Source organism: Somniosus microcephalus, chromosome 22 (genome assembly GCF_052327205.1).
Source record: "Somniosus microcephalus isolate GS21.2 chromosome 22, FLI_Smic_1.0, whole genome shotgun sequence".
In the NCBI taxonomy this organism is placed as follows: domain Eukaryota; kingdom Metazoa; phylum Chordata; class Chondrichthyes; order Squaliformes; family Somniosidae; genus Somniosus; species Somniosus microcephalus.
In genome coordinates, this window is record NC_141008.1 from 37,194,353 (window position 1) to 37,221,606 (window position 27,254).

Here is a 27,254-nt window from a genome sequence, read left to right on the forward strand (position 1 = left end):
GACTTGGAGGGAAACTTGGAGGTGGTGGTGTTCCCATGCGCCTGCTGCCCTTGTCCTTCTAGGTGGAAGGGGTCGGGGGTTTGGAAGGTGCTGCCGAAGAAGCCTTGGCGAGTTGCTGCAGTGCATCTTGTAGATGGTACAAACTGCAGCCATGGTACACTGGTGGTGGAGGGAGTGAATTTTTAAGGTGGTGGATGGGGTGCCAATCAAGCTGTTTGCTTTGTCCTGGATGGTGTCAAGCTTCTTGAGTGTTGTTGGAGCTGCACTCATCCAGGCAAGTGGAGAGTATTCCATCACACTCCTTACTTGTGCCTTGTAGATGGTGGAAAAGCTTTGGGGAGTCAGGAGGTGAGACACTCGCCGCAGAATACCCAGCCTCTGACCTGCTCTTGTTGCCACAGTATTTATGTGGCTGGTCCAGTTAAGTTTCTGGTCAATGGTGACCCCCAGGATGTTGATGGTGGGGGATTTGGCAATGGTAATGCCGTTGAATGTCAAGAGACAGTGGTTAGACTCTCGCTTGTTGGATACAGTCATTGACTGGCACTTCTGTGGCATGAATGTTACCTGCCACTTATCAGCCCAAGCCTGAACATCTGTTCCTAAAAGCTTCCCCACTACTGAGGTCAAACTGACTGGCCTGTAGTTACTGGGTTTATCTTTACACCCTTTTTGGAACAATGGTGTAACATTTGCAATTCTCTAGTCCTCTGGCACCGCCCCCGTATCTAAGGAGGATTGGAATATTATGGTCAGCACGATTTCCTCCCTCAATTCCCCCTCAGCATCCCATCCGCTCCTGGTGATTTATCTACTTTAAGTACAGCCAGCCTTTCTAATACCTCCTCTTTATCAATTTTTATCCTATCAAGTATCTCCACTACCTCCTCCTTTACTATGTTTATGGCAGCATCCTCTTCCTTGGTGAAGACAGATGCAAAATACTCATTTAGTAGCTTCCAAAATACAGGTTTCTGCCTTTTTAGTTTGGCGATGGACCTTTCACACAGAAACTTGAATTGACATAAGGTTGTAACTGTCTGCGCTGGGCTGTTCAATCTAGGAACTGCTTGGCTGTTGTTGAAGTCATTTTGATGTTTCTTAATTATATTATTCCATTGACTCTTTGATCTGCTCTCTTTATCTTGATGAGGGAAGTTTGCAAAATTATCTAGTGATTAGTATATGATTCCGGTGGCCAAAATACAAAGAGATTGACTGTCTATACATTTGTACACCAGTTCACTGTTGATATTCTCAGACAATTAGCAGCGCATATCTTCTCTTTCATAACTCCGATAAAATGATCTTTGCCTATTTTAATATGTCATATTAACAAATAGAATTAAATAACGTAAAGAATAGGAGGAATTCCCTATTTGCAGTGTGCAGCGAATAAGCAAACAATGCATCTTGTTCGATGATTGGGTCAGTGACCCAAGGCACCTGAAGTTTTTTTTATCATCTTTCCCCATCGCCTGCTAATTTCCATACTAAATGTCCTCGATAGCAGGTTAGAATTGGTCCCAGAGATCCTTCGCCTATTAGTTTTAGGCCACAGGCAAGTCACACCGACTCTTGCATCTCAATCGCTACATAAATGAAAGGATTATACAGTCACAAAAATAATGTCATTGCTTTCAACGGGTTAAAGGCCACACAGCCTTGACGGTTCTTAATTGAATACAAGCCTTCGACACAGGGTGTTGCTTTTTTGTTATTGTAATTTAAGCAAACAAATGATTACCCAACACTTCCAGTCATACTAATTGGTCTGTTAATTGGTGCTCACTGAACTTTCTCCATTTCATTGAATGATTAGACTTGATGCTAAATGTTGACACATCTGTGGGGCAAGAGACTACTGTCTATAATTACTGTTAATGCTAAATAAATGTTAGTTAATTGGAGGTTTCATTGAATGCTCTGTACTCTAAAATGCTGAATAAAATTAGAGTTATTTAACCAGTGATCTGAATATGTGAAGAAAAGCTTTTACATGTACATACGATTGATTTAAAAAAAAATCTAGTTTTGAAATAGCTTTTGAAATCTGACTTGCTGGATATCCTCAAGATCAGCAACTGAGTGTAGTTTACTCAATGAAAGGAATGCTTATGTCATGATCCTGTTTGTTGTCTGATGTTATAGTTACTCTGGCACAGGCAGAGGGATGGGTAGAGTAGGCTCAGCATCGGCAGCAGGCGGGGTGCGGCCAGAGGCACGTGTCATGGGGTGTAGAGCAAATACCCGGTGTAAAAGATCGAGGAAATCTCCCTAAGTTCCTCACTCCTTTATGCCTGTCTATCAATCTCTCCACCCCACCCTGGCTAAAGAGATGTACGCGTATATTTCCTGCAATTGCGCTGGCAAGAGTAGCTAGCAATTTGAAGTTTCACACACCAGCCAAGCCGTTGCCTCCTCTCCATGGACTTGGTGTCCCCAGGACTTGAGCATGCATACCAAACTTGTACACATTGTAATATGTGCCACTTTCTATTCTCTGGATTAGTATATAGTCTGTTTCTCAATGTGTAATATCTGATAATTGAAATCTTTTTGCATGAAATTCCACTTTGCACTCTTATTTATGTTGCTTCAGTTGAATTTCTTTCCAAATGCAAAAACAACTTTGAATCATCAAGAGTAGATCATAAAAATAAACAAAACGGCAATTCCAAATACCTGGACCTCCCAATTGATTGTCTTACTCAGTCAAGGCAATACAATGCATACATTGTTTATGCCTTCCTACAATCATCTTTTAAACCATACCTCCTGGAAGGACCATCCCCCTACATAACATTTATCACACACTTCCTGGCCTTCCAGCCTTTCTGATCCAAACTAACATCGCCAAATATTTTGGGCGGTTTCATACTGTGTTCGTGGGATTTGAAATCGCGAGAGCTTGTTTCATGATACCCCAGTGGCAATCTACTTTTGCAACTGGGAAGGTTCCAAAATTCTAGCAAAAAAGGAAAAATATTGATGTTCAGGCATAGCCTTTCATCAGAACTGGCAGTTCTGATGAAGGGTTATGCCTGAAATGTTAACGTATCACTTCTCTCTGTAGAGGCTGTGCCTGACTTTGAGTGTTTCCAGCATTTTCTGTTTTTGTTTCAAATTTCCACCATCTGCAGTGTTTTGTATTTTGGTTCCAAATTTCCAATCCCAGATGTACATTTTAACCACCACAGTATGTTCCACATCAAGGAAAAACTACACCAGCTCAACTGTAACCCAGCCAATGGGTTCCAGATCCTATACTCCGGAATACAATGTGCAATAAGATGTTGACCCTCACAGTATCACAGCATTATTACATATCATCTATAGTGATCAGATGTGCACCATCCCATATTATAATGGGGCAAGTAAATGTCGCAAAATAGGAACTTTGCTTATGGTATAATCGGACCCTTTCGAGACTGTGGGCATTAAAAGCCGTTTTAACCAAGATATGTAGCCTGATACTAATGAGAAACAGGAGACTGCCATTCTAGTAACGTAGCTGAATTCAAACCCAAGTCCTAGAGTTAAGACGACAATTTCAGAACGAACACCATCGTCAAGGTTGATAGGTGAGAAATTCCTGATGTGATACCCTAGCAGAACATGTACATGCCTATGCAACCTACAGTCAAAAAGTCTAAAGGCCGATGAGAAAAAGACATAAATAAAGAACAATGTTTGAAATACTCTATTAAGTCAGACATTCCCTTGGAAAAAAAACAATTTAACAAGCTGAATTTAAGGGAATAGCAAACAACTCCCTCTGGCTAAAACATATTAATTACTAAGTTGGTTGAGTGAATCTGACAATTAGCCGCAGCACATGGCATGGCTCCCAATGGCAGGCGTCAATTCTCCAGCTGCCACCCAGTGCCAAAGGCAGATTAATTGCTTAATGACCTTTATTGCAGTGGAGAAGGCCGGCTTGGGAAGACCTTTTAAAAAGGACGCTCAATCTAAAATGGGAGCATAAAACAAACTTACATCACCAAGGTCAGGCCAACAGGTTGAACTTTAATATGTCCTCAAGATATGGTTACACACTAGAAACTGACTTAAAGTATTACACGGTAATGATTTTGTAAACAGTGGAGTGCTTTACTCCCACACTTGTTTAGCTCTTGACCTTGATGCTTTGCCAATGCTTCCAGTTGAAACACCTTTTGACCGTATTGTCAGTTACTTTGAAAACGTGTTCATATCGCCACAGTGGCACTCCTGGGCAATTTACCACTGTCTACTAAATATTCTGAGTGTAATACAGCCTTTATTCCAAAGGCAAAAGGTGACCAATAATTCATGAGTTAGTCAGATATGGCACTGCTTGTGGAATCAGAACATTTGAAGCACAAAGCCATTTTTAAATGTTAATTAAGCTACAGTTTTGGGCCCAGAATCATAGAATGGTTACAGCACAGAAGGAGGCCATTCAGCCCATCGAGCCTGTGCCGGCTCCCTGCAAGAGCACTTCAGCTAGTCCCACTCCCCTGCCCTTTCCCCGTGGCCCTGCAATTTTTTTTCCTTCAGGTACTTATCCAATTCCCTTTTGAAAGCCACGATTGAATCTGCCTCCACCACCCTTTCAGGCAGTGCATTCCAAATCATAACCACTCGCTGCGTAAAAAAATTATTCCTCATGTCGCCTTTGGTTCTTCTACCAATCACCTTAATCCTGTGTCCTCTGGTTCTCGACCCTTCTGCCAATGGGAACAGGTTCTCTCTATCTACTCTGTCTAGACCCCTGAACAATTTTAAATTTTTTTGAAGAATTTGCTTAGAATTTACTTAACTCATTCATACAAGATCATAAAACACTCAGATACATGCAGAAAAGCATATAGACAGTTGTGACTGTATAGGCATATAGACAGTGGGCAGAGGCGCAGTTGTGTAGAGGCAAATAGACAGTTGTGTCGAGGCATATAGATTGCTTTGTAGAGGCATATATGAGCATGAGGCTGATGTTGAATTGTGGCAGGCAGCCTAAGATTTAAAGGTTCTGAGTCAAGAAATCACAGCAAATAAAACTTTCTACAAACAAAACAACGTTAAGGAACAATGAAAGTTACACATCAAGTAGCATTGAACATAACCCAGGCTGAGATTTTGGGAGACAATTACACTCAGTTACAATCAACTACCTGTAACATTGTGTTGATACTTTTTACCATTTTATGTTCCTCCTGATGCTTTGCTTCACTATTCCCTCTGTTAGGACATTATCTTCTTTACTGCTGTTGTCGGGTCTGTAGTTGGCTGGGGTTTTCCATTTTTAGAAAACACATTTGCCTCTCCCCAGTCTCTTGTCACAATACACGCATTTAGTGATTACCAGCTCCACTTTTTAAAACCGATCCCAATATATTACTAAGTCAGAAATGCGGACTGTAAAATCCAAGAGTTGCACCTTCCAGCAATGATTTTACAATCTGCAAACCAGTGCCTGGTTACCCTGGTAGTGTGATAGCGCGAAAGCTCTGTTGGCAAGTGTGGTAACAAGTCACACTGAGTTATACAGAGCAGGAATATCCTATTTTTTTAAATCTTGTGCTGTGCTAAGCTAATTGAGTTTAGCCAGGGCAGTGTGAGGGCACAACAATTAGCTTAAGTGTTCTCAGCTAGGTGTAATAGAACAACCCAGAGTTCCCATTCGCGATTAGCCGTCGAGTGACCCCTTGCTGGAAGAATGCACTTGCTCATTGAGTAAAAAGAAAGACTTGCATTTATATATCGCCTTTCACAACCTCAGGACATCCCAAAGCACTTTACAGTCAATGAAGTACTTTTGAAATATAGTCGCTGTTGTAATTTGCACACAGCAAGGCTTCACAAACAGCAATGTGACAATGACCAGATAATCTGTATTAGTGATGTTGGTAGAGGGATAAATATTGGCCAGGACATCGGGGAGAACTCCCCTGCTCTTCGAAATAGTGCCGCGGGAACTTTTAAGAGAGGGCAGACGGGGCCTCAGTTTAACGTCTCACCGAATGATGGCACCCCGCCAGTGCAGCACTCCCTCAGCTGGAGTGTCAGCCTAGATTTTGTGGTCAAGTCTCTGGAGTGAGACTTGAACCCACAAGGTTCTGACTCAGAGGCGAGAATCCAACCAACTGAGCCACAGCTGACACCGGATTTGGCTGGGCTGAGGTGTTCCCTGCAGCTGAATCGCCGACCGACACTCTCGGTTCAGGCTCACACATGAACTTTCACTTGGACAAGGCTCCAGAGGGCAGCCATGGAATGAGTCGCTGCCTTCAGCGGAGATGATGAATTACTGAGCTAATACAGAACTCGGATTGAGATTCCAGTTTCTATTAACTTATCGCTGTAACAATGACGAGTGCGGAGTAGGCACAAGCAATTATTCAGGAAGCACCACCCTCAGTGGAGAAGTATCCAGGTACAAAACTTCAATTTATAAAAATTGTCCTCTTTTGGTTCCCGACTTGATATATTTTCAATACTGGGCACAGTGAAACTAAAAGGAAGTGGGTAATTATAAAAATGGGGAGAGCTGTAAAGCAGCAATGAACATAACATAAAATATTATATAATTAGTTCCACATGTTCTAACTCCGAATTCAGGTCAACTGCACTCATTTGTGAAATTAAGTCTTTTTTTCACTCAAGCATTTCAAAGTGAGTACATCATCATAATATATTTCATACACATCTGCATGGAGTGACAGATGTCTGACAATTTGATGCCAGTTAGGTATAAACACCTTTAAACAAACAGTAGCCAATACAAGATAGCATTCCTGACAACATTAGCAAGAAATAAAGTTCAAACACTATGTATATCTTAGAAAATGACCCCAACTACAAAAATATTGTTGCCCCACGCACCTGCCTCGAAGCAAATATTTAGACTATTTCTTTACAATAAGACTCCTTTCAAATGGGATTTCTTCAATGCTTAGGAGAGTGAATACAAGTTCCCTAGAACAAAACAGTTGCTGTGCTTTCGTTAATCTCCCCACTCCCAATAAAAATACCAAGAGCCCAAGCTTCCAACACCTGCATTTGCATTTATCTCTTGGTACTCGTGCTGGCAACACAAATTAACATATGGCATGAGGAAAACACTCAAGACGAGAGAAAAAAAGGTTATTTTCATGGAAATAAGGGCAGAGGGAAATATACCAAAGGACTATTTGTGTTGTGTTTCCTGGCAATGTTTTTTTATATAAAAAGCTGCTGTTGATTTAAGGCCACACAAAGAAACCTTAATCCTTTCACAGGAACTAAGTCACCTCAAAAAACTGCAGTAGGATAAAGAATCTCTGTCAAGCATGGCTATTCACAACTAAATGGATGCCACAAATCAAACTGTATGAGTAAACAAAGATGAGAATGTGGGAAATACATTCAAATCCAGAAAGAAAGCAGGGGCAAGAGGAAAGGCCTTTTGTTCATCAATCATCCTTTGCTTCTACAACTTGAGAGCCCTTCACCCTAGTTACCAGCAACGAAGTAGGAATGTTGATTCACTGGTTGCCCTCTTTTATACTGGCTGCAAACCAAAATGGGAATACTCAAATCTGAATGCTTTTCTCCGCAATTAGCAGCTTAAAAGTGCCACTTCGCATATGGCTTAAGGTCAGTAGGCCTGTTCAGGAGACAACTGATGACAAGGCCTACCTTTACTTGTGGTAGTATTGAAAAGTTTCTCCGAAGTGGCATCCGAAACCTAGGGGAGAACAAAAAAGAAAGTTATATTTTGACAAAAAATTATTTAGTAACATTACAGTTCAAGAGAAAATTAATGGAAGAATGTATCTATGTAGTTACTTCAACCCTCCACAAGATAGAGCCAGAGTATTTTTTTTTTTAAACTGCATTTGAAGGTTACACCTTAAGATAATCTTATATGTACATCTCTGAACTACATGCTGAAAACCAATACTCAAATATGGAGTGTAACAAATACGATTTTGTTACAGGTTTTTAACTAGCTACTGCAGCTTGTACTCTGCTGGCCGCCATTTCTGTTTGACTAGATAGCTCCACAGACTGTTGTAACATTCTGGACTTGGACACCTCGTCGTCCAGCTCAACATTCCACGCCAGAGATGCAAGCTCCACCATTTTCTACCTTATTTGGCACAGACTTAACCACTTCCTCTATCTCACATTGTTACAAATAAAAAATCTTTTCTTTTTAAAAAAAAAACACAACTTATTTTGATTTGCAATCAGCTGCACATATTTTATGCATGAAAGTCACAAAGCAAGCTGCAAGACATGTGTACACAGACTTCAGTTTTCGTTTCGACCCAACCCCCATCCAACTTAAACCTTTAACCTAACCCAGTGCCACAGGATCACCTCATTAGCATCAACTGTGGTCCCTTTGCACCTCTTCACAAAGAAACTCAGATTACTCAATTCCAAAAATAAAGCATGGTTCAAAAGAGACAAATTATTGAAAATTATACATGATAAAAATTGTAATCAAGTTAGAATATGAAACTAAAGAAGCTCAAAATAAATTATAAACTCATGATTCCTCGACAGTCACACTCAGTTCCTCAGTATAATATTGTACTTATTTTTAAATGACGGACATTCTAAAGAGGAACGCTAAACATGAGGGACAGGGACTTCCAGCTGCCTAGCTTTTATTTTACGCAAGACTTTTCATCACAGCTCAAGCCCCCTCTCCCGCCATCCCTGCTGCTCCGAGTCCATCGCTCCCACCTGCAGAAGTCATTCCATTCATGCGGGAAACTCAATCCTGGGAACCAGCGCATTCAGTGAGGCAGAGAGCGAGCTGCCCTGGCAGGAGGGCAGGAGCAGGGGAAGAGCCAGGCAGCGGGATGATGTGCTGCCACTTGCAAGACACATGTTAGCTGCTAATTATTTCCCCAGTCCCTGCAGTTCAAATGGGCGAGAAGTTGTCACTTAGGGCAGTGCGGCGATTGAAGTGGTACAGTGTTCTTGATCATCCATTATCAGCAGCTGCCAGGGTGAAGCAGTATCAGGTTCTGTGATAAAGCACCAGCCTGACACAAGAAAATCATCATCCCCTGCAAGGAGGCTCTTTCCTCTCATTAAATGTAACCTTATCGCTTGAACACTGCAATCCTTTGCAAATGACAACGGCATTTAATCTAATTTTCCAACAAGCAAATCTGACAGCACCCTCGTTTTCTTTTTACTCCTGAAACACGTAACCCGGCATAAATTAATCTGTCAGTCTGAAGGTATGTATGAAAGAGAAGAAAAACGGGTGACCCCAGCTCCCCCCCATGCGTGTCCGTACATGAAAGACTGAAGCAGGGAATGAGATAGCCAGACGCAGCTCAAACCGAAACTCACATGCTAATTATTGGACTCATGACAGTTTAACAGGAAGCTAGAATGGCTTCTGAAGGTTAAAGCTAAAGGAATATTAAAGCTGTTGTGAATAGTGTTCAATTACGTGCGCAATTGACTGGGTGGCAATATAAATCTGGTTCTTTTTTTTTAAAACAGAGAAAGTCTAATAGAAACGCTACTCACTGACACAATGCCTAATTTCATCTATGTCTTGGTTTTGCACAGTACCATCGTACTCAAATCAAAATGTCATTGCTGTCAACCCTTCAACGGAGTCTGCGCCAAGCACCAACCCGTGCCTGTGTAACTACCTGATAATGCAGCTCTGTTTTGTTTTGTATGCAATCATCTTAAAATTAACATTGTATTTTCTGCTGACAATTTTCCCCCTTCCTCTCCTGAAGGTGCGGAGTTCTTGCTGGTCAATGGTTCGATGGGTGCCCGCCTCCCTCTGCTACCTTGAACTAAGTGGGTCATCTTCATCTGTGACCTTTAAAAAAGTGTCAACCGTTTATTCAACCGAGGGAAGGGGATTACAGCAGTCTGGATCCTGTCCCCCACCTGGCGTCGACACAAGCACACTTCCAGCTAGGGTTGGTGCCCTGGGTTCATTATCAGGTCAGTAGTTTGTGTAAATGGGAGTTATTGTACTCAGAATTTGAAGCTACAAGCAGCTGGCCTTCTCTTGCTGTACCAAAGGGCCCCGTTGCACAGAAGGCAGTTGAGGCCAATTCATTAAATATATTCAAGAAGGAGTTAGATATATTTCTTAAGGCTAAAGGGATCAAGGGGTATGGGGAGAAAGCAGGGACAGGGTACTGAATTTGGATGATCAGCCATGATCTCATTAAATGGCAGAACAGGCTCGAGGGGCCAAATGGCCTACTCCTGCTCCCATCTTCTATGTATCTATGTAGCGCAGACACATGATTACATGAGCAACGGCAGCCTTATGGTACCTCATCCAAGTGACCATTCTGCTAGACAGTGAGTGACAGCAGGCTGAACCCAAGCCTGAAGAGATTAGGAATTGGAACTCTTGTTTACATTTTCCCTTCCCCCATCTCAGGATGCCAACAGTAGTAGCTCACCCCCAGCACTGAACCCAGGACCTGCCAGTAACATTTACTTTAAATCTCATGTACTCCCCCATTTATATATGAAGTGAGTGAAGTGGATAAGGAACATTAGGAACAGAACTAGGCCACTCAGCCTTTTGGGCCTGCTCCACCATTCAATGAGATCGTGACTGATCTACACCTCAACTCCATTTTTCTGCCTCTGCTCCATATCCCTTGACACCCTTGCCTAACAAAAATCTATCGATCCCAGTCTTGAAAGCTCCAATTGACCCAACATCCACAGCCTTTTGGGGGAGAGAGTTCCAAATTTCTACCATCCTTTGTATGAAAGGGAGGATTGAGAACTGCTTATTAGTTCATTAATCACAGGAGGGTTAACAATTGCCTTTAAAGTTACAAATGAATGATATGCATTATTGACGGTTGATTTAGTTGGTTTCTGTTCTGCTCTGAAGCATATTGGCTCCTCTCAAATGGGATATTTTGGTAGTAGCATTGAATCTTTTGAAAGAGCAAACAACCCCAAGATGCAAGTTTACATTTGCAATTCCCTACACACAGCAAGTTCACAATTGCAGCCAAACTGCGATGCAGAAGATAGAATATGGTGCATGGCCTTAAGATTTAAAAAGGAAGAACAAAAAAACCTCAGCAATAGACACTGGGAAGGTCCCCTGGTTTAATCCTTGCTCTGTGTTGAGTGTGCTGACCTCAACTGAGGCTGCAGTGACGATGCCACAATTGGCTTCAGTGTCCTTTCCCTAAGCTGGAGACACACAACAACAACTTGCATTTATATAGCACCTTTATCGTAGTAAAACCTCCCAAAGTGCTTCACAGGAGCGTATTCTGACAAAAATTTGCCACTGAACCATGTAAGGAGATATTAAAACAGGTGACCAAAAGCTTGTTCAAAGAGGTAGGTTTTAGGGAGCGTAAAGAAGGTGACGTAAAGAGGCGGAGAGGTTTAAGGAGGGAATTCTAGAGCTTAGGGCCTAGGCAGCTAAAGGCACATCCGCCAATGGTGGAGCGATGAAAATCGGGGATGCGCAAGAGGCCAGAATTGAAGGAGTCCCGTGATCTCGGAGAGTTGTAGGGCTGGAGGAGGTTACAGATAGAGAGAGACAAGGCCATAGAGGGATGAAAAAATAAGGATGAGAATTTTTTTTAAATCAAGGTGTTGCCGGACCGAGAGCCAATGTATGTCAGTGAGCACAGGGGTGATGGGTGAATGGATCAGTGCAAGATTCCCCCTCCTGACTGTTCTAGAGCAACCCCTGGCCATCAAGAGCACAAAAAAGATTCACGAGGAACAAGCTCTGAAAGTAACATTGAACGCGTTACAACAACTGACTCTCAAATGAAGGAGGCAATCTTTCTCGGGACATGGAGCAAACGCTTTGAAACATACAACCCCCCATTTTGAAGCGAGGAGAAGGACAAGAAAGTTACTGCACAATTCTGAAGCTCAAGAAAAATATTGATAGAATACATTCGAAGATCAAAATAAGAGCAAAATGCACAGCCACAGGAAATCTGTAAAGCGCAACTTATTGGACAGCCATTGCAAGCTGATTAGTCTGGGAAATCAATACAGTCTGAAAATACATCACATATTTAGGGGAACTTTTCTTGAAATCAATGTTTTATTTTTTTTAATTAGTGATCTACACTATCCACCTCATCTTTGCATTATTGATATATCTAAAAATCATGGTTTTAAGATTAACTTTCATGACAAAATACATATAACGGTGTAATTGCAAACAAACCAATTAGAAGTCAGAGAATGATTTTGTGAAATATCTTTTTTAACCTACCTGTAAAAACACTCAAATATATTTTGGCCCAGTAATCAGCATTTGAATCAAACAAGATTGCTCATTTTGAGCATCTGTGCAATGTTTTCTAATGTAAGTTCTTGTGAGATTTACTGAAAACAATTTGTTAAGCTCTTTTAAAACTACTTGATTAGGTGTTACAAAAGCAAAATACTGCAGTGTTAATTGTGCATTGACGGATATATTGGCCCCAATATATACGGGTGCGAGGGTGAGGCCAAAAACAGCCGAAGAAGCCGGCAAGGTTGGGAATGTGGACGTCCTACCGAACTTAACAGCAGGACCGTATTACATAAGAACATAAGAAATAGGAGCAGGAGTAGGCCAATCGGCCCCTCGAGCCTGCTCCACCATTCAATAAGATCACGGCTGATCTGATCCTAACCTCAAATCTTCTATCACTCTCCATCCACCCAAACCCATGTGATCTCCTGGGAGAGGCGAAAAAACAGATAAAAAACCCAATGGCCAATTTGGGAGAAAAAATCTGGGACATTCCTCTCCGACCCATCTAGGCGATCGAAACTCGTCCAGGAGATCACTCTGTCCCTATATTTTCTACAGTACTTACCTTCTGTAAAGATGATCTCCACCCCAGCCAGGAACAGGAATAAAACCATCTCCTGAAATCTAACACAGAATTAGAACACAAGAAGTAGGAGCAGAACCAGGCTACACGGCCCCTGGGCCCGCTCCACTACCCACAGGGCCATGACCATTCCGAACCTAGACTCATGTCCAATTTCCTGCCCGCTCCCCGTAACCCTTAATTCCCTTTACTTCTAGGAAACTATCTATTTCTGTTTTAAATTTATTTAATGCAATTACACCATTTAATGCAATTACACCATTTTTTAGTTCTGTTTCCACCCCCGCCCTGTCTGCCGGCCAAATGGACAGCCTGGCCATCGGGCGGGAGAGGACACCAGCAACTGGAGGCCGCAGCCAGGGATCCTTGGGGACCGCCCCCAGCAATCAGGCTCACAATCGGGTAGGGGGAAGAGGCCCGCAGTCAGGGCTGGGGAGTGGCCTGCGATTGGGACTGGGGGGGGGGGGGGGAAAAAGAGGGGAGGAGGGAAATTCGGGGCTGGTGGCGGGGGGAAAAGAGGCCTGGGATCAAGGTTGGGGAGTGGCTTGTGATTGGGGTTGGGGGGAGGTGTGGCCCATGATCGGGGCTAGTGGGGTGAGGGCGGAGGACAGGGGAGAGACCCGCGATCAGTGATTGGGGTGGGGGCGGGGAGGGAGAGCCCCGCCATCAGGAGGGGGAAGGCCGAAGGCATACTCGAGGGGCCTGCAGGGGGAGTACTCCTGCTACTCCTGGTCCACAAGGAGTGCTAAATAAAAGAGGTACTGAACCTGTGGAGCTGGCAGCTCCGGCCTACCTTTCACTGCCACGTTTCCCGACCCCTGGGAAACCTGTGCAGCAGCAGTGAATTTTATATCGGGCTCTGAATTGCACTGCCCAATTTAAATATCTTAATTAAGTGTTGCTCTCCATGGCAGGAAACCTTGCAAGCGCACGCGTGGTATGTTGGGGACGCGTTCCCTGTATTTAACTCTTTAAACACTCGCCCCCACCCCCAGGGGATTAATATCGAGGCTAATGAGCCAGCATTCCCTTTAATACTAGCATTATTTTGAAAATACAACTAGCAATGTCTTCAGAAGACTATTTTGCACGAAGACCCCATTTCTGAGAGTATTTTATTATAAAATATGTAATATTGTTCAATTCTCTGCACCTCGGCAATTGAGCTACTGACTGCTTGACATAGTAAAATATGTCCGATAGAACTATATCAAGTGAGGAACTGTTCAATCCAGTTTCTCAACCATTATTTGGATGGTGTTTTTAAAAAATTCATTCGCAGGATTTGCGCATCACTGGCGAGGCCAGCATTCATTGCCCACCCCTAGTTATCTAGAGACGGTGGTGGTGAGCTGCCTTCTTCAACCGCTGCAATCCGTGCGTGGAGGTACTCCCAACAGTGCTGTTAGGGAGGGAGTTCCAGGATTTTGACCCAGCGACGATGATGGAAAGGCGATATATATCCAAGTCAGGATGGTGTGTGACTTGGAGGAGAACTTGGAGGTGGTGGTGTTCCCATGCGCCTGCTGCCCTTGTCCTTCTAGGTGGTGGAGGTCGCGAGTTTGGGAGGTGCTGTGGAAGAAGCCCTGGCACAAACTGCAGCCACGGTACGGCGGGGGTGGAGGGAGTGAATTTTTAAGTTGGTGGATGGACTGCCGATCAAACGTTCTACCAGTGATCAGTGTCTTCAAGAAAAGAAAGATGACAACCAGAGGAAACTGGACAAAAATACAAGTAGCAGTGGAAATTGGACTGCTCGGGCCTGAAAAAGTTGGGCTGCATGGAAGATATCCATCAGCCGTTCTTTTGGTTTGGAACCTCTCAGAAGTATAAACAGCCTACACTTAACTGATTTCATGTTCTAGTCGACAGGTCAGTGCAGCTGACAGACAGGAAGTTTGATGAAGTCCAACAGGTGCCCTGTGAGGAGATTCGAAAAATGCCTCCAGGAAGCAGTCACTGAAATCTAATGCTGTTATTTCACTATTTTCCCCTCCACAACGCTTTTAAAAGGAGGAATGTCAACCGGGATTATCGGCTTGGAGGAAAGAAATCTCTGCTGACAAACATGCAGCTCATGAGATTCTTGTTGCTCACAAAAGTAACTCATTGAAGATGGCAACTTCCAAGGTCGAATCCAAGGCCAGTTAAAAAAATATTGTTGCACGAACTCCCAATTCGAGATTTTTTTCCACAAATCTGTATTTTACATGCAAGTCCCATTTCTGAGACTGTTTTAGCAAAGAAAGACTGGCCCCTTTCATGACCACCGGACATCTCAAAGTGCTTTACAATCAATGAAGTACCTCTGAAGTGGAGTCACTGTTGTAATGTGGGAAACGCGACAGCCAATTTGCGCACAGCAAGCTCCCACAAACAGCAATGTGCTAATGACCAGATAATCTGTTTTTGTTATGTTGGTTGAGGGATAAATATTGGCCAGGACACCGGGGATAACTCCCCCTGCTCTTCTTTGAAATAGTGCCGTGGGATCTTTTACGTCCACCTGAGGGCAGACGGGGCCTCGGTTTTAACGTCTCATCCGAAAGACGGCACCTCTGACAGTGCAGCACTCCCTCAGCACTGCACTGGAGTGTCAGCCTAGATTTATGTGCTCAAGTCCCTGGAGTGGGACCTGGACCCACAACCTTCTGACTCAGAGGCAAGGGTGCTACCCACTGAGCCACAGCTGACATAAAATCATAACAGACTGGATGTACCAGCACTGTCAACACTGTCGGTAAACAAGCTCCCCCATTAACATCAAGGACTCACAATAAAACCATAACTCTGTTCTGAAATGTTCTTCTGATAATTGCTAATGACATTTTTGAGCCTCCTCGTTTTTCATTTTAATCCTCAAAATTAAACTATAAGCGGGAATTTTCCTATTAGGATTAAATGAATTAAGGAGTAGCTTAATTTTTTTTTAAAATGAAAGTATGCCCTGCCGGAAAGAACAACTTGCATTTACAGCATCCTCAAAGCTCTTCGCCTACAATGAATTATTTTGAAGTGCAGTAACTGTTGTTATACGGGCAAACACAGCAGCCTCTCTGCATGTAGCAAAATCCCATGAAGATCAATGAGATGAAGGATCAGTCAGACCGCAGGAATTGCAAACTGAGCTAGGCCACATGTTTGGATGTTCAGAGGGACAATGCATAATTTGCAGCTTTTAGATAAAAACGTTAGGGAGCTAGAAAATAGACATGCCCCATTAAATAATGCTACAGTTAATTAGTTTTGTGCAGCGTGGCTGAGTTCAGATAACCCAAATCTCAGTAAAAATTAGGTTGGAGCCCCTGTGGGGACTTGCACTATATTTTAGATTGGTTCAGTTCAGTGCAGATCTTTCAATACAATCAAAACACAATTACTAATGGTTCATAATCTCACTTTTGCTTTAGGACAAGGGGGAAAGCATCTTCTGATGTCAAGATTCCAAAGGCACAAAAGTACTCATATCTTTCCTGTGCCTAGATCCTGTGAGGTACTTAAATTCAAGATTATCCCAAGAGTTATAGAATGGGTGCTCAGCTTGTTCAGGAGAAGGAGGCTGAAGTCAGTTCAGTTTAAGAAATCTGACTTTTGTTTTATGTTACTGTAAAAACTCTTGGTTACACAAGAGTTTTCAGGAACAGGAAAAAAGCCAGATTTATATTGATCCAGAAATTCCTGCACAAAAATGGGAAATTCCTTATTTCTGCACCCTACAAAAATTCATTTTATACAGAAGGCTATTAATTGGTAAATATTCCTCAACTGTTTCCTCCCTAGTTCACAATCCTTGCCTTCATAAAGAAAGCAATGTTTTGCAAAACAGTCAGCAAACACACTGGTGAACGATGGGTTAAAACATTCTGTAAAGGCCTGCTTCAACTTGGTGAGGTTTCCATGTTCGTCTACTGTTCTGTAGAGCAGGTTAAAATCTCCCTTCCACGTACTACACCTCTACTCACATCTCCCTCCAAGGGGCAGTTACTGCAGAGGAAACAAGTCGTTACTTGTCCAATCTCTGTGAAATACAACCAGAACCACCTCCCTCCCCCCAACTCCCCCAGAGCCTGTGGGGTTTGACCTGAAAAAAAAGACCTCCCAGATCTGGATGTCTGCAGGCTTTGAAGTCCTGTGCCATCTCCAATCCCTGTGGAGAGCCATCATCAGACCCCTACTTTCGCCATTTAACAAATACATTCAGCAGACTCTCTTCCTCGCAGGTCTGACAGAATGAACTCTGTGGGGAGTTTCAGCTGGTTGAACATTTCAGCCACGTTTCACGCCAGGATGAAAAGCTCCATGGCAAATGCACTGAAGCAACTGAATGTAGTAAAAGTCATCTCTCCTGAAGGCATTTCTTTTTTGTGTTTTTTCCCCCTTTCTCCCCTTAAGACTTTTCAATGCAACCAATGTTCCTTCAGATGAGAGGATGGAAGAGTCTGGACCTTGAACCTCTGGATCACCTTTTATCAGTGATCGGCCTCCAGGTAACAGCATTCAAGCCTTTGAGCCAAACATAAGTTTAACTTTTGTCTAAGTTAAAATACCGCACTTTACAGTAACATTTTTTATGTCTGTCACGTTTGTCATCTACATTATGTCCGTCAAAGCGGTCTATCAATTTTCTTCTCCTCACTGACGATGACTGCATTTTTCTCCTTGCCAATTAGCCATTTTGACTATTTTCTATTTTTTGCTGGTCACATTCTGCAAAATCCCACCTCGCCTGTTTCAATTGCTGCCTCAATTAGGTCCCACTAAAATAAAAACAAAAAAATCGCATTCCAGATATACAGCCACCAAAGCCATTCCTCACCCCACCACATACACTGTCGTAAAATAACACCCATCACATAGCAAGCACAGAAGATATTCGCACAACAATCTCAAAATTACCTATTAACTCAGCCGCGACAACATCACCTTCCACAAATAGCATGATGCACCCCGTGGGGCCTTCAAGTACCCTGGACTCTTCCTCCCGCCATATCCCACAATCTCCACTGGCCAGCTGACTGCAGCCAAGCTTTTCCAATCAGTGATATTTTAACTACAGTAACTCATTTATTTTAAATGGGCTCCTGCCAGCGTCAAAATAATACTCATCGGAAAATCTGTGCTTTCTTGTTAAGAGACCCGACGTAAAGGCCCTCATGTAAACAAACAAAATGTGAATCCGCAGGAGTCTACCCCCAACGTGGGAGATTACAATTCTCAGGCAGCACCATGTGGCTGGGACTCCTTTACATGTATAAAGGAATACACTTCTTTCTCCATGTAATAGTCTCTGCTAATGAGACTCCCCCTCCTCCCCCCGCAATCTTTTCTGTTCTTTGTGCAGTAGCCTCAGACCCATTGCCTTGCAGTCTGTGCCACATCGGCAACCCCAGTCCACTCTCCCCAAGTCGCTGCAGTACACCAGAAACCCTGGTCTGCTCCTTCCCACTCTGTGCTACATCATTGACCCCAGCCCACTCTCTGCACTACATCATTGCCCCATGCCCACTCTCTGCACTACATCATTGACCCCAGCCCACTCTCTGCACTACATCATTGCCCCATGCCCACTCTCTACACTACATCATTGCCCCATGCCCACTCTCTGCACTACATCATTGACCCCAGCCCACTCTCTGCACTACATCATTGCCCCATGCCCACTCTCTGCGCTACATCATTGCCCCACGCCCACTCTCTGTGCTACATCATTGCCCCATGCCCACTCTCTGTGCTACATCATTGCCCCATGCCCACTCTGTGTTACATCATTGACCCCAGCCCACACTCTGTGCTACATCATTGCCCCATGCCCACTCTCTGTGCTACATCATTGCCCCATGCCCACTCTCTGTGCTACATCATTGCCCCATGCCCACTCTCTGCACTACATCATTGCCCCATGCCCACTCTCTGCACTACATCATTGCCCCATGCCTACTCTCTGCACTACATCATTGCCTCATGCCCACTCTCTGTGCTACATCATTGCCCCATGCCCACTCTCTGTGCTACATCATTGACCCATGCCCACTCTCTGTGCTACATCATTGACCTCAGCCCACTCCCTGCACTACATCATTGACCTCAGCCCACTCTCTGCACTACATCATTGCCCCATGCCCACTCTCTGCACTACATCATTGCCCCATGCCCACTCTCTGCACTACATCATTGCCCCATGCCCACTCTCTGCACTACATCATTGACCCCAGCCCACTCTCTGCACTACATCATTGCCCCATGCCCACTCTCTGCACTACATCATTGCCCCATGCCCACTCTCTGCACTACATCATTGACCCCAGCCCACTCTCTGCACTACATCATTGCCCCATGCCCACTCTCTGCACTACATCATTGCCCCACGCCCACTCTCTGTGTTACATCATTGACCCCAGCCCACTCTCTGTGCTACATCATTGACCTCAACCCACTCTCTGCACTACATCATTGCCCCACGCCCACTCTCTGTGTTACATCATTGCCTCATGCCCACTCTCTGCACTACATCATTGCCCCATGCCCACTCTGTGCTACATCATTGCCCCATGCCCACTCTCTGTGCTACATCATTGACCTCAGCCCACTCTCTGCACTACATCATTGCCCCACGCCCACTCTCTGTGCTACATCATTGACCTCAGCCCACTCTCTGCACTACATCATTGCCCCATGCCCACTCTCTGCACTACATCATTGACCTCAGCCCACTCTCTGCACTACATCATTGCCCCACGCCCACTCTCTGTGCTACATCATTGACCTCAGCCCACTCTCTGCACTACATCATTGCCCCATGCCCACTCTCTGCACTACATCATTGCCCCATGCCCACTCTCTGCACTACATCATTGACCTCAGCCCACTCTCTGCACTACATCATTGACCTCAGCCCACTCCCATGCTACATCAGCAGCCAGGCCCAGTCCCTCCCATTCCCTGCTGCATTAGATTTGCCAGCCTTCCCCATGGTTTCTTAGCGGCCTTGTCTGGTCACCACAAATGCTGTAAGAAATGGAGTGAAATAAATGTTGCAGAGACAAACAAGACAGAAAGATAAAAACAGAAAAGGGCAGGTGATGAAGGGAAAGTGAGAGGAAGCGAGATAGAAACAGGAGAGAGAGCGCATAAGAAAACACAATTGCCAGCAAGGCCAAGCACACGAGAGAGAAGATAGTACACCTGTGCAGGAGAGCATCGGGGAAGAGAGGGAGAGCGAGCTCACGTGCGCGAGAGTGAAATCTCCTCTTTGGGACCCACTGGTTATTTAATAAATGCAACACAAAAATGAAATGTTCTAAGGCTCTTGGTTACAGACATTTCCATGGTCACCATCAATGACATTCACTGATCAACTAGCAAGGAGGCATGTTCATTTCTATCCCCAAGACAGAACCCCTTCTACACATCAGCCACTTTAGCACTAATGTCAGCAAACTAGAAACTCTCTAGTTAACCACTTAGCTGTCAATCACTTCTATAACCTCTCCATCCACTTGGCCTTCACCCACATCCATGCATTTATCAAATGCTGTGCTAACTCTTCAAGCTGTTAAGAGCCAACATAGACAGACCCTGGGATAATAGTAATAATAAATGAACTCCAAACCAAATACCTTAGGTTGCACTAACTTGCAAATATCTGAAATTTAGCCCACTTGTGGCCAGAGTGCAGCACTATTCTGTTTTAAATAAAGGCACTTGTTGGCCACTTGTCCTGGGTACTTGTGCTGTATGGCATGACACCATGTTGTCAGCAGCAGCTGAAAAAAAATTTCACATCCTGATTTCTGCCATTTGCAACTTGAAAAAATGATTATGTTTTGATTATATATATTCTTTCATATTATCTGTATTGTTTGTGTCCATTCATTACATCATTTTCCACGTCGATGGTATCCATTTACCCGCTACTTCTTTTGGAACATCTGTTGGGGGTGGGGGGTGAGGCGTGAGTGCATGTTATCCGTTTCCGAAAGCCTCTCCCATCTCTCCCGACTGTGTTATGTATCACTAATGCTTTTTCTGGGGGACTTCAAATTCAGATCGTCCCATGTTTGAGGAAGTGATGGAATTTAATTTCAACTAGCCCAAACACAGATTTCTGACAGTTATTTCAGGGTCCAGACATTCAAAATTTGATGCGGACAACACTGGTTGAAGTTTATAAAATAAATGAAGTGCGCATCAGAATAAGATCCATAACACCTTAAACCTTGTGCTAAAGCTTACATTTTTACATACAGCCAGATATGAGTATCTGACTGCATACTCAACATGTAAACAATCCAAGCAAACAGCTAACTGGAGTTCCACAAGAACTGATTGGATATCCAAAACATAAACCATCCAATGAAATAGAAAGTCAAATTTATCAGTCATATTTTTTGGTGCTTACTCTTTGATTTGACATTCTAATCTACATTAGCCAATGACTGGCATGATGTCCATTTCCTGACTACCAACTGACACTGTTACAGGGTGTACCTCACCTGCTGGCTCGCTCTTCTTTCATCCATCCATTTACATTGCCCAAATTCATCATCAATAAAATTGCTCTCAGACCAGCTCGGAAACCTGCAATGCTTTCAGCTAAATGGCTGTCAAGTGTTCTCTTTGTCATTTCAAACAGATGTGACTAGACCACACTGTGCTAAGCTACAGACTAATCATTTTGTTCTACAAGCTGTTAAAAGGTCAGCTCCCTGGAACCAAGCACAAGATTTCACAGGGAGTTCATTGGAAACTGAACCGTGCACCAGCCAATAGCCTGAAAATGCTGTACGGAAGGGAATGCTTCCCATGCTCAGTGGAAACATTTTTCAAATATAAATGGAAAATAAGAGATATATGAATTATCACAGAATAATTGGCGACATTGAATACATACATGTCAACTGTCAAACTCAGCTCTTTTCCCACCGACAATGGAGGGCATCAGTATCAACCAATCATATTATTTGGAGGGTGGGACTGGAGCCTGCGAGAATCGTCTAGATAGAGGGCAGGACTGGCATCGATCAAACATTACCACCTTCCATTGTTTGTTATGCACAAAACTTGAGATGGAAAAATTTAAAATGAGTCCTTATTTTCTGAGAGTCCCAGTTATGTGTATTTTCTTTAAGGGTCCCCTAAAAAGGTATATATAACAAATAAAGTCCAACTTCTGAACTTTTTTGGGACATGCCTGGATGTTGCTTTACGTGAAGCCTTAATTACTTGAACAGTTTTTGCACCCTGTTTTAAAAAAAAAATACAATAGTGTTCCTGTATGTGAATTCATTAACTAGTTTATTTGACCATTTCCATCACTGTACTTGTAGAATTGCCAAGGTTTAGAATGAAAATAGAGCTAAGTAATGGAAGTCCTTAAGTCACCACTGTTTCCAACTTGCTTTGGTGTATGTGCAGTGCAGTTTATACCAAGCCCACATCCCCCTGTGCTCTCGGTACAACTCCTTGATTTCATGTGTCGTAGACCTATACTCAGAGTTATTTTTAAGCTGTAGGCCAGCTTTTGCTAATTTTCTAAGTTGGCCTGTATGTGCAAAACATTTTAGAATTCACTTAAAATGAGTGTCAAGGATTTAAGTAATTGTTTATCATAGAATAAAGCCAATTATCTCATAGATGGCAAGAGTTCCAAGTTCTTTCACCTCAATCTGAAAACTAGGGTAATTCACTGTTTGTTATGGGTTATGAATCAAAGGCAGGTAAATGGAACTGAGGTACAGATCCGTCGCGATCTAATTGACTGGCAGAACAGGCTCGAGGGGCTAAATGGCCTCCTCCTGTTTCTATGTTTCTATTATTAACACAAAAAAGGTACCATCAAATGAGAGGTACTTATACACAGCTCTCTTGTTTGAAACATAGAAACATAGAAAAATAGGAGCAGGAGTCGGCCATTCGGCCCTTTGAGCCTGCTCCGCCATTCAATATGATCATGGCTGATCCTCTATCTCAATACCATATTCCTGCTCTCTCCCCATACCCCTTGATGCCTTTTGTGTCTAGAAATCTATCTCCTTCTTAAATATATTCAGTGACTTAATAGAAACATAGAAGATAGGAGCAGGAGTAGGCCATTCGGCCCCTCGAGCCAGTTCCACCATTTAATGAGATCATGGCTGATCATCCAAATTCAGTACCCTGTCCCTGCTTTCTCCCCATATCCCTTGATCCCTTTAATAGAACTTGGCCTCCACAGCCTTCTGTGGTAGAGAATTCCACAGGTTCACCACCCTCTGAGTGAAGACATTTCTCATCTCAGTCCTAAATGTCCTACCCAATATCCTGAGACTGTGACCCCTCATTCTAGACCCCCCCAGCCAGGGGAAACATCCTCCCTGCATTCAGTCTGTCTAGCCCTGTCAGAACTTTATACCTTTCAATGAGATCCCCTCTCATTCTTCTAAACTCTGGTGAATACAGGCCTAGTCGACCCAATCTCTCCTCATACGGCAGTCCTGCCATCCCAGGCATCAGTCTGGTGGACCGTTGCTGCACTCCCTCTATGGAAGTTTGTGTGTACTTCTCTTTCTCTCTGCAATATATTTCTACTCTCAGCCTTTTCTCCAGTCTGCATCCTTCAGTTGTGAAGATACTGTAGGATGTCTTACATCAAGGATTTATCATCGCTGTTCCATACGAGTTGACATGAGGTATGCTTCACAGGATAGAACTCCATTGTAAATGTACTCCACCCAATTCCACAAGACTCTTTATTTGCCAGGAGGCACTCCACATAGCATTCTATCCAAAAACTCATTGATGAAGGCTAAGCAAGACCAAATGCAAGTTAAGGCTGGGTTCCAACATGGGCCTCTGAATCAAACTCTAATATTCCATCTCCAGGTCAGTCCGTTGTATGGGAAATGAATGATCTACTGGACTTAGAAATATATTTTCATTCCACTTACTCTAAATTGACTTAACCCTTTTAGGACTAAAACATTCTTTGCAGTTTTAGATAAACGCAAAATGTTGATCATTTCTGGTGCACCTGCTAAAGAGCCATCTGTTACATTACACATCACATTTAGTCATTCAGCACAATACTGATAAATGCATAGTTGCCAGAAAAACTGCTTGGATCAGGATTTCCAGAGACGGATTCATAAAAAATGACCAGTTTGTAAAGCTTGCACATCAGCCCACTTAATTACACATGATGAAGCTGAATCTAAATTTAATCTCTTTATTACAAATATACTCTTTTTACACAAGGTTGGTAGTGTATGAAGGATGACGAACAGGTGCGAGACTGACAACACTCCGTTTACTCGGCAATGACGATGGAGGTTGGAAAAGATCGCCAGATCCTCGTCGGAGCAGATCATCTTCTGTTGAGTCTTTTCATTTCCCAACTGATCACGAGCCAATATCATGCCATGTCCTCTTAGCTGTCAGCTCATGTCTTGAACCTGCCATGCATGCTTCTGCTAACTGGCCTCCCCATAAAACTGGACTGGGTTACACCCTTCCCAACGGTACAGTTACACTACCACCTTCATGTCAATGTGAAGTAATATCAGGTGTACATCATCATAAGAGTACCAATATCATTCAATAGCTCAGGCCCTGATCTAACTCTCGAGGGGACTAAAACCAGGAGATATCAGACCCCTCCCCTTTGAGGAGGTCACGTTTAAATTCACCCCGGGTGCAGTATAACTCCAGCCTGGTGCAGTATAACTCCAGTCTGGTGCAAAACCATATTTTGTTTCTAGTCTTCCATTGGACCCCCAGAGCATTTTCTAAACGTTGTTTTCAATGTTTTAGTGTTAGAAGAAAGCAGACGAGAACTCTCCTAACATTAAAAACTAGCCGCCAAGGGAGTGCAGAGCGCCTCTGTGGCTGGCCTCAGTGAAGCACCTCTGCAGTAAAAATTTGGTCTGTTGTCTGCGCATCACACTCAACCGATACAGTCCGAGACCACTAGCTGCCATCTAACGGCAGCTTAATTTGAGCAACTGATGCCCAATAAGCATATAGAATGCAGGTCCCCATGGAGTTGCTCAAATAGTCCAGCATTTGGAGCACCGTTTCAGATGCTTACTATGTCCCCACAATAGTCTAAATGTAACGGCAGCTTACAGCACCTTTACTGAAGCAATATATCAAATGACCAACACAAAATAAAAATGTTACATGTCATATTATACAAAGCAGCTCTGTTGCTGAAGCAAAGTCCATAAATTCTTTCAAAAGGGAATGAAACAAATGCCTGAAAAATAATATTTAAGAGTGCGGGGAGCAAGCAGGAGAGTGGGATTAAACTAGGTAACTCATGTTAATAAAAACAATATGTCGACTTGAGGGGCTGAATGGCCAATTTTTCTGCTGTGACACAGTGGATTTGTAGTTCAATCACAACTGCTACTGTTTAAATTTACTTCTACTGACGTGCTGTTCCATGTTACACATTAAACCTTGCTTGGGAGATTTCAATTACAGGAAACTCTTTGGTATCCAGCACCAACAGGACTGGCGTGCTGCCGGTTGATCAAAAATTCCGGATGACGGAGAGGGTTATCTACCAAGGCTATTTTTAACAGAGAAAAATTTTAAAAAATTAAGAAATGTGCAGTATACAGTAATTGGGTACTCACCTACAGAATGTTGTGTTAAATGGATGGTGGAAGATGCTTGATTTAAGTACAGTACTGCCAGTTGAGGGTAATGCAATTCAATGACTACCAGCAGCGAGGGAGAGACACAGTACCCTTGTAAAATGGTGGATCTGAAGAGACTATCGGCAGCGCGGGAGAGTCAGACTCCTGTTACATGGGTATTGAGGTGTTCCGACTTCCGACAGCGCCAAGAAGCCGAGTAGTGGCAGTTTGGAGTACTACCCCCACTGATGAACTCGGCTACCGTGGGAGACTCAGACTCAGCAACATTGCCAGTTATTGAGGTGTTGTTTTTGGAGTGAGAATTTTGCCGGTTAAGAGAGAAATCCAGATATTTAGGTGCCATTTAAACGAGAGTTTCCTGTAATATGTTCTCAGCGATTTAAAATTTCGACTGGGCTCTTCACAAGTTCCCTAGAATTTGAGAGGTGGTCTTACCATGGGTACAACTAGAAGACAATATTTACTCTACAGATACAACTACAGTTACTCTGAATTCTGCTTGTTGGAGTTAACAATTAGCAATGTTACAAATAACCAAATGCTAGCAATTTACTGCAAAAAAAATGCATGTAATACCATCCTTCCTATCAGATGACACTGGATCAGGTCAGAGTACTTTCAGCAGGATGCTTGTATCACCATGTTCACTCAACACAGCGCGACTTATAACCAGGAAAGAGCGGCCAGCTTAATGTTCTCATGTGATACTACATCCCATTAGTCACTTAACCAAGGATATTATCTGAAACGGTGTCCAATTTATTGATTACATAAATGGTGAAAATACACCAACATTTAAAATATTTTAAAAAGTATGATGATATTTTCTTGTCACCTGGCATCTTCCTCTAGATTACCCACAATCTTCTTCCCCTTTGAAATTGGTTGAACTACGATCAACTGACACAGGGCAGAATTCTGTCAACTCGTCAGATAATATCAGTTTCTATTTTGCTGGAAGGTACCATAAAATGTATCTGTGATGATTTCTTTGTACAACACCTCTATGATCGAAAATTGACCACTTGTGTCTTTTTTGTGCTCACAAGTACCGTGCAGTATTTCAATTAGACAGGACTCACTGGAAAAGCCAAGATAACATCGCGGTTGTTCCCTCCATTTTCCATGATGATAAAATGTCCAGCTAGTGGAATGCTTTCAAAGAGATGAAACTAAATGAACTGAGACAGCGAAGTATGAATGATAGATAGGTCTGAAACTTGAACTCATAACCTTCTGGTTAAGACTCAAATTCTCAAATACCCATGCAGGTCATGACTGATAATCATCACGCTCACAATACATCAGGTACACATGCTCATTCTGCAGGGGTCAAAGGTCTCATGACAACTCTATAAAGGGGTTCACCTTTCTAAATTATATATATATATATTTACATTTACAAATATGAATCCTCTATATAAATACCACTAAAACCAGGAGATTTACAAGGATGTTGCCTGGGCTGGAGAATTTTAGCTACGAGGAAAGATTGGGGGTTTGTTTTCCTTGGAACAGAGGAGGCTGAGGCGAGATCTTATTGAGGTGTATAAAATTGAGGGGCCTAGATAGAGTCGACAGGAAGAACCTATTTCCCTTAGCAGGGGGTCAACAATTTATATAGATTTAAAGTAATTGGTAGGTGGTTTAGAGGGGATTTGAGGGGAAATTTCTTCACCCAGAGGGTGGTTGGGGTCTGGATCTCACTGCCTGAAAGGGTGGTAGAGGCAGAAACCCTCACCACATTTAAAAAGTGCTT

The 27,254-nt window shown here is 43.1% G+C and overlaps 1 protein-coding gene and 1 long non-coding RNA gene across 10 annotated transcripts in view; one reads left to right on the forward strand and one right to left on the reverse strand.

Annotated features, from left to right (window-relative positions):
• Positions 1 to 27,254, reverse strand: part of auts2a (activator of transcription and developmental regulator AUTS2 a) — a 1,321,624-nt gene that overhangs the window by 136,695 nt on the left and 1,157,675 nt on the right. For all 9 annotated transcript variants that reach the window (XM_085964474.1, XM_085964476.1, XM_085964473.1 and 6 more), the window contains one exon: positions 7,663 to 7,711. In XM_085964474.1, coding sequence (XP_085820600.1) covers positions 7,663 to 7,711 — 49 coding nt within the window. The remainder of the gene's footprint in view (positions 1 to 7,662; positions 7,712 to 27,254) is intronic.
• LOC147102183 (uncharacterized) lies at positions 8,704 to 26,511 on the forward strand. The gene is made up of 4 exons (XR_015073222.1): positions 8,704 to 9,227; positions 9,747 to 9,960; positions 17,247 to 17,341; positions 24,087 to 26,511. It is a non-coding gene; the product is annotated as an uncharacterized LOC147102183 (long non-coding RNA).